The 9,134-nt window shown below is 39.4% G+C and overlaps 1 protein-coding gene across 2 annotated transcripts in view; it reads right to left on the minus strand.

Moving 5' to 3' along the window:
• LOC111868851 (enolase-phosphatase E1) overlaps positions 1-9,134 on the minus strand; it is a 21,846-nt gene that overhangs the window by 3,305 nt on the left and 9,407 nt on the right. For both annotated transcript variants that reach the window (XM_023859875.2, XM_033753197.1), the window contains exons 3-5: positions 8,395-8,585; positions 5,678-5,810; positions 4,971-5,094 (exon numbers count right to left, since the gene is read on the minus strand). In XM_023859875.2, coding sequence (XP_023715643.1) covers positions 4,971-5,094; positions 5,678-5,810; positions 8,395-8,585 — 448 coding nt within the window. The remainder of the gene's footprint in view (positions 1-4,970; positions 5,095-5,677; positions 5,811-8,394; positions 8,586-9,134) is intronic.

The following is a 9,134-nucleotide window of genomic DNA, read 5'->3' on the forward strand; positions in this document are numbered from 1 at the left end:
GTAACAAAACCAAGCCCTGTATTAAAAAGAAAGTCAACTGCAGATATAGTTTGGTTGATATCACTATGTAACATGGCCACAAAAGAGTACACAAGCTGGCAATATGTAAGGTCAATTTCAATAATTTTGTTGTGTTAATCTTGGTTTCTGTTGATATTACTATTCCTTGTAAGAAGCTCTGAAGGTATCTAAACTCTGATAGTGTCTAACTACTTTTGCTATTACACACAACACTGACATTCAAATTTCCTATTAAAATTCTATTTTACTCATAATATTCTGTTTCAAACTCAAACCTCTGTAAACTTTCTTCTGACACTCCCTAGCAGACTTACAGTCTGCACACTATTCACGTAAAACACTAGATGCTCTAGTATAAATTTGTCTGCGTCCAACAAAAGAGGATCTTCTGACATGACAAAATCTAATGAAAGTACAGTTGTACAAAAACATAATTATGCATATTTCACAGTCATTTCTGTAACTGGTATCTTCAGTCAGTTCATAATGGTTAGCCTGATCGCAAGCGGACATCGCCCTTTTAGGTTTTATCTGAATGGAGACATAAGAACACAAAATAACAGATACTGTTACAGAGAAAACCATCTTTTATGTTAGGTTCCACTCCATGATGTAAAAATTGATGTTTGCTGTGCCCAGAGTGGGAAGAAGTTTCTGGGCCATGTGTTTCATGCAGATACAATCAATCTGAATAAAAGTAACATAGATATGACCAAATGGACTAGTAACTGGTCGCCATAGCTGACACATCAGAAAACTGCACCCCACGCACTGGGTGGGCATAACAAAGTCTGCTCTGGCAGTCGCAGTCACATTCTAGTTTTGCCACCTCATGATCGCAAACATTACTATACACAAGACGATTTTAACAAAAATTATTACTTAAGGTATTATAAACCCTTCCTTATCAAATTCCACCCTGGTCCACCCAAGACATATTCGGATCAGGCAAAATGTTCACATTCTAGTGTAGGAAACACAGTTTTATGGCGTTAGATTACTTGCATAAAAAAAAAGTCCAGGTACTACCACATGCTCTCTAACGTTCCCTACCAAAAGATGTTACACAGAAAGTGATGAGACTGTATATGTGGAAAACAAAGAATTCACTCAAGTATAACATTTTCATTTATTAGCTTTCAGGCATTCAGTTGTAGTAACTGCAGAATGCTAACAGTACATGAAATTAAATTTTATGTGCAAACATGCTTTTTAGTGGGAGTCTTAACTTACTTACTCATGGAGCTGAGCCCTTCTGGAGGAGCCACCAATTCTGCAGCTACTCAAGAATGTCCTAGCATTTTATGGAACCCGAAGGTTCATTACCATTTTCACAAGAGCCCTCCACTGGTCCCCACCCTGAGCCAGATCTATCCAATCCATCCCATCCCCTCCTATCTCTCTAAGATCCATTTTAATATTATCCACCCACCTACACCTTGGTCTTCCCAGAAGTCTCTTTCCTTCTGACTTTCTCACCAATATCCTATATGCATTTGTCTCCCCCATCCGTGCTACATGCCCTGCCCACCACATCCTCCTTGACCATTGTAATTATACTTGGACAAGAGTACAAGTTATGAAGCTCCTCATTATGCAGTTTTCTCCAACTTCCTGTCACTTCATCTCTCTTCGGTCCAAATATTCTCCTCAACACACTGTTCTCAAACACCCTCATTCTATGTTCCTCCCTTAATGTCCGAGACCAAGTTTCACACCCATACAGAACCACAGGCAAAATTATAGTTTTGTATATTCTAATTTTTCTGTTTTTAGACAGCAGACAAGAAGACAAAAGGTTCTGGACTGAATGGTAGCAAGCATTACCCAAGTTCAATTGCCTCTTAATTTCCTCCTGAATGAGGTTTCGATCTGTTATCGTTGTTCCCAAATATCTGAACTGTGCCACATTTTCAAAACATCTGTTTCCTATCTTTATGTCATAATTTTGCCCTGCATTTTTGTGACGAGACAGCAACATACACTTAGTTTTCTCTGTGTTTACTTCTAGACCAACCTCTTTACTTGCGTCAATTAACGTTTGTGTGTTTTTCTTTATGGTGTCTACATTATCACCCAGCAGATTCACATCATCAGTGTAGACCAACAGCTGATATGTCCCGTTTAATTTCAGTCCCACCTGGTTTCCCTGGACCTTCCTAACTGCATATTCTAAGGGAGTCTTAACACTAGATTCAAATTTACCTTCAATGGGGAACACATGCCATGTACGAGAGGGTACCCAAAAGAAACCGAACTTATTTTTTTTTAACTTATTTATTCAAATATTAAGCACAAACCTTCAATCCCGTTCAAAGTACTCTCCACTTACACTAATACACTTGTCTAGTCTTTTATTCCATTTTTCAAAACATTGTCTAAATTCATCTTTTGAGATGCTTGACAGCGCCTCCGTCGTTTTTTCCTTTCATGTCTCTTTTCATTCGAGGAAAAAAAAAAAAGTCGCACGGGGCAAGGTCGGGTGAGTATGGAGGGTGAGGAACAGGGGTCATACCATTTTTGGTCAAGAATTGTCGTACAGACAGGGCTGTGTGAGCAGGGGCATTGTCATGATGGAAAAACCAGTCACCCGACTGCCACAAATCTGGCCGCTGAGCTCCAAGTCACTCCCGACAGCTCCACAATTTCTTCAATGGTCCGTCGTCGATCTTCCTTGATGATTTCACGAATTTTTTCAACATTTTCATGTGTTCGGGCCGTGGAAGGACGACCAGAACGAGGTTTGTCATCAATTGACATTTCACCATTTTTGAAACGGGAAAACCACTCAAACACTTGAGTTTTCTCAATAGCATCGTTCTTGTACGCCATTTTTAACATTTCAAGAGTTTCTGTTCCACTTTTCCTGAGCAAAAAGCAGAATTTCACCGCCGCACGCTGTTGACGAAAATCAGCCATTGCAAGAACGACGATCACACAAAACAGTTGTCACTATAAACTCTGCCGAAACTAGTCCTTACCTTCTGAAGCAACGGTAGTCGGCTTATCGACTCAGGAATGTTAGCTCTATGCGCTCATAGCGGCAAAACGCGGTACTACAAAAGCTCTGCCCACAAAAAAATTAGTTCGGTTTCTTTTGGGTACCCCATCGTATGTGCCATCTTGTTGACCCTGAGCCAGAGATAGCACAATACCCCCAATTAAAACAGCCCCAGTCTCTTAATTATTAACACAAAATTCACAGACAATCAAACCTAAATACTTCCCTAGGCAATAAAAAACATTCCACCTTCATCATAATTAATAACACAAAATTTCCAGACACTGATGGAAACAACCAATTTTATTTACACTTCTGCATAATGCATTTTGATTATTGCAACTAATGGTAACAATATGGAAACAAGATCTAAGCATGATGCATATGATGATGATGATACCTGTCATTACTACTGAGAGACAAGGGAAGTGGAAACATCACTTTTCAGCTACAGTATATACTCCAGTGTTAAATCTTAAAATGTAGAATGGAAGTTGGTATTGTGCAGTCTTGTTCCCTACTATATCTGGAATACTGGAAATCACGTTCAATATTTCCAACATTGTTTGTAACTTGAATAATGATTATGGGAGCCTGTGTGTCAACACAGGCTATGGAAGTGCTGTGACAGGACACAGAAAGGTTACAGTTCCCTCCCTATTTACAGACATGAACATACAGACAAGTACAGATACCCTTTTCCTACTGTAGGCTACCATTACAGCAGATCACAAGATAGAATTACAAAACCATAAAACTTCTTTTCAAACCATGAGACTATGAGCTCAATTCTATGAGCATCCACGGAGCTGATGACATCACACTTGTTGAGATCTAAGACATTTATTTATAGACAAAGTCATATACACAATTAATGATACATAAATGTATTTACTGCAGATATAAACTGGAGCAAAGTTATATCATTTTGGTAGAATACACAATCAACAGTCAGTCTCTAATGACAAAAAAGCAGCAACATTATTAACTTCTCAGAAATCAGACCAGACACTGCATTTTTCATAGGCACAGAAAAGTCCGTGACATCCCAATACACTGGGACATTGATACTGTCAGAAATAGGCACCTTTTAGAAAGATACACATCGTAATATTTACTGGGAGGCAGGACTTATGTCTAATATCCTATGAAATTACACAGTGTGCAAGTAGTGGAGTGCATGAACTAAACGGTTATCCTATGGGTCCACGTGCCATCCAAATTTTCAATATAGATCGTAACTCTGTGCAGCCTGACATAAGAGTTATGTACATTACATAATGCCAGTTGCTATTAACTGTGACAATGCAACAGTCAAAACCATATCTATGAACTATACGCTGCAAGAACTGAAGTATGTAACTCGAAGAAATGCTTTAACCTTTGTTTCGCTGATACTATAACAGAGAGATACAATGCAGCCTTGCTATGATGAGATTTTATGAAGTTTATATCACAGCATCCTGTACCACACTGTTTATTAATTACAAATATCTCTGATATTCCGTCTTACATGCAACACATGCTTTGTTTACCCCATCTAGCTGAAAGTGAACCTCCTTAATGAGCCAAGGTTCCCCCACTGCCCCCCATGCACAGCTCATTCAATCTGATCACAAATTGCCGTGCATTCACAAGTTCCATCCACAATTCATTGCAATTTATTCATGTGAGAATATATGATCTGACTTTGTATCAAACTTAACAGAAATAACATACATAAAGCTATCCCTGTAACAGGCTGTGGAGGCCCATGTGACTGTGAGATGTTGAGGCTCCCACATTTTCTAGACAATCGGCTCACAGATGGCGGTGAGGTTGTCAGCCTTACAATTTTGGCTGTCTCACTAGACTTCCATTCTGAAACCCTTTATGAATTATGTTTTGAACTGTTTGAAATGGGAAGGAGGGCCATCTAACAGCCATGATGAATATTTCAAGATCTTACCTCTTGGAACATCGGTTAGAAATACAATATCCTCACTCCTACAATCCAGCTTCTTGACTATATTCACGTAGCTGTCAGGCTCAACTTTGGGACCAACTTCAGTATCAAAATGTCCTGCAAAAAGCTGCAAAGACAGTGGCAGAGCATTAAATCACAATGTGTACACTTTTAGCAGTTATTCCATAGATCTGCTGAAACTTGGCCTACTTATGGGCTGCTATGACTGACAGAAAATCACAAAGCAATGTGGTCAGTTACTTAAGCCATTTTACAAACACAGAATGCTGTAGCTTGTGGGACATGGGTCATTCCTCACTTAGTAGCAGTATCAGTTTTTCAGAAAAACATTTGTATCTCAAAAAGTAAAGGTGTATTTCTACAAAACATGGGCCATAAGAAAGGCATTCAAGAAGCAACCTAACGATATAGTAAAATCTGTTTCATCCTAAACTATATATAGGATTGTACACCACTTCACAAAAAGAAATAGCTTCTACCTGCCATGAAAAGGTAGCTGTTAACCTTAACAGTGACACACTCATTACACAACTTTCAAATGTGGACATTATGTGGGAGGGGGGTGTATATTCTAACCTCCCAGCTCTCCACCCTCTCTCAGAGAGAGAGAGAGGGGGGGGGCATAGTTTACCATCTCATTCTCCAAAACTCAAAATGTACATCATTTAATTGGTGAACAGCAAACTCACATCAAGAAGATCGCCTTCTTCTGAGTGCCCAAAGAGCAGTTTCTGAGCCTCAACACTACCAGAGGAGTAGACATAAATCCGTCGCCCACTATGTGCCCATGACTTGAGAGCAGGCACAACATCAGAATAGACACTATAGACACAAAATGAAAATTTAAACTCTTGTGAAATCATTCCATAGTCACATGTAATAATTCAAATGCCATACTTAGTAACGCTTAAATAAAACACAACAGCTGCAACATTAAACCTGAGTTCAGACAATCTCAACTGGCTTGCAACAACAGTTATGCCATACACATAAAACCTGACTCTCACGACCCTTTAGATTTTTGGGGGGAGAAAAAAATAATGTAATGACTACAACAGTTATACCATATACATAAAACTAGTACCTCAAGACATTCAAGAGATTTGTGGTAAAACATAATAATTAGCAATAGAAGTTACACCATACACACAAAACCAGTATCACGGGATAATCCAGATTATACAGTACAAGAAAATGTAAAATTCTGACTCATGGTATGTTTAATGCTAATAAAGTTTAACTTTCATGTCTGGATCCGATCTCCTGCTGTAAACAACATGACACTAAGTCCCTGCCAATGTGACTTTGAGACACACGAACAATAATGGTTAATGAAGATGGAGCAATTATTTAACAAACTAACTGTTACAGTTTAAGTGGCCTCCGTAGTCTGGGGGTAACTTTCCCACCTCATAACTCAAGGTATGCGGGTTCAAACCTGGCGGAGGTCGTGGAATTTTTAAGGGCGGAAAAATTCAGGGAACAAGTCCTCCAGGAGGGACTTTTAAGCCGTGGGTCCCGTGTCGTAGATTTACGGCACGTAAAAGATCCTCATGTCTCTAGGAGACCTCTGAGCAAAATTAGGCAAAGTTTCCTGCCCAAGTAGATTCCAATTCCTCCGGTAGATGGGGAAGTATAGGGTACCATTGCCAGAGAGGTGGCTGACCGCGCTGGCAGGACGGGGCCGATAGCGAGCACCAGTACTGGCAGGGCATGGCGACTGGTAGAATATCAAAGGGGGACGTACAATAGACTATTAGTTGCAGTGCATGGGGAAACCCACCCCCTTTACAAATAATAATAATAATAATAATTGTTTCAGTTTTGTAAAATTTCCACCATGACCTGACCTTGCCTTTTAAGTCATAAAGATGATGATTTTAAGTGTTTTTAGTACGTCCATCATCTTTTGCAGTTGCTTTAAGTGGCTCAAGGCAAAATCATACCAGCAGCAGTGGGAGAGGGGGGAGTCCTGGGGATTTTTTGCATCTATTGTATTTCTGGAGACTAGAACTAGAAGGGCTATTTACTGAGAACAGGCTAAAAACAATCTTCAGTACTATTATGAAAACAAATTCTGGACCCTTCCTCTTCTCTGCCATCCAACGCAAGCTCGAGAAAGTAACTTGTGCGCACTGCTGACAATGACATTTTACATTCCAATACACTAATAACTCATAACAATCGACATACAGCCAACTGAGAATCACTAAATGTCAGATTCTAACTTAGTTATTTAGAGAGGGTGGGTTTCCCCATGCACCACGACCAGTTTGCTCTATTGTGCTTCCCTGTATGATACTCTACCAGTCTCTTTACCCTACCGATAAATGACGCGTACCATCAGTCCCGCCGAGCAAGTGAGTTCGGCCACTTGCTTAGCGGTGTCTATAATGTTTCCCCCATCTATCAGAGGCCTTAGAGGCTACTGTTGGGCGGGAAACGTCCTGGAACTTGGCTCAGTGATCCCCTTTGGGGATATGAGGTTCTTTTACGTGCCGTAAAGTTACAACACGGGACACACAGCTTAAAGTCCCTCCTGGAGGACTTGTTCCCGAATTTTTCCGCCCTTAAAAATTTGACGACCTCCGCCGGGTATTTGAACCCACGTACCACGAGTCATGAGGTGGGAACGTTACCTCTAGACTATGGAGGCCGCTAGATTCTAACTTACTAGCAATATAATTGGTCCGAACAAGAACCCAAGCAAGGTAAATAGTTACATTACAATTTTGGTATATACAATCACAGGTTAAAGAAAAGTTCCTAGCAGAACAAATAAAGTTTACTTTCCTTCTGCACAGATTTCTCACCCTACAGATCTACTACTACTACTACTACTGCTGCTGCTGTAACATCATGGCTGTAAAACAGGAATAGCAGAATGTGTGGATGTAGTCACTGCTATGCAAAGGCATGCTAAACACATGTCTGAAACAACAGATATGCACACAACAACAAAAGAATGGTTGGAAGTGGTGTTTTCTATGTAGTTTGTGCAGAGGGTATATAATGAGAACCAGCTGAGAAGATGTGAGCATGGAAGCAGAAGAATATTGACTGTTGAGAACTGCTGCCTAGCAAAAACTAGTAAAGATACAGAAGACTTTGTGTGCTGTAGTTACAGTGATCTTTGAAGTGTGCAAACCAGTGAGACTGTCATAATTATTTGTCATTACAAGTCATGAGCGTTCAATGAATAAAATTGTCAAACCAAACCCCATGTCTCATCACCAACACATGACATTATGTTTTATTTTATTAAGTACTTACTACCTAAATACAGTTTATCCGTATTTGAATCTGCTGAATATAATTTCAAAAATCTGCAAAACAGCTTTGGATGCACACATGCAAGGCTTTGGAGGTCTTTAGTGCAAAAACTAAAATATAATACAATACTCACTGTCCTTTCAAGTTTCCATTCTTGTAACCCTCACGCATGATATGACCCTGAAGCTGCTTCAAAGCCTTTGTCTTCCTGTCCAAGTCCATCTGCCACAGTACATTCTTTGCCACAGCTTCCATTGTGTTATCTTCATTGTCCTCAGGAATGAGAACAGCACCATCCACTTTGTCAGCCTCGTCTTGCTTTGCCTATAAATAATATTCAGCACTGAATTTTATATTATAACATAATGTAGAGCTCATCAACTGATAAGTTCTGCACTACTAAAAGCAACGAGAGTGAAATTTCATTGATTTAGGAAGCTGCATGATTTCCGCAATATTTAATTGAATATGGGAAGAGTTTTTTTTACTTTAACTTTCATAAAAAATATCACCTTGACAGCTGAAAGTGAAGAAAAATGCATAACAGCAGAACTTGACTTTGCACTTCCCTGGTAAATAACACATCAGGTAACCGTGTACCTTGAAACATGTCGTTTACAGACTGTCAACATCAACAAGTAACTATCCAAAGCAGTAACCATTAGATTTTAGTTACATTTACCAATATACGAGGGGGTACCCAAAAGAAACCGAACTTATATTTTTTTAAACTTATTTATTCAAATTTTAAGCACAAACCTTCAATCCCCTTCAAAGTACTCTCCACTTACACTAATACACTTGTCTAGTCTTTTATTCCATTTTTCAAAACATTGTCTAAATTCATCTTTTGAGATGCTTGACAGCGCCTCC

Source organism: Cryptotermes secundus, unplaced genomic scaffold (assembly GCF_002891405.2).
Source record: "Cryptotermes secundus unplaced genomic scaffold, Csec_1.0 scaffold467, whole genome shotgun sequence".
NCBI lineage: Eukaryota > Metazoa > Arthropoda > Insecta > Blattodea > Kalotermitidae > Cryptotermes > Cryptotermes secundus.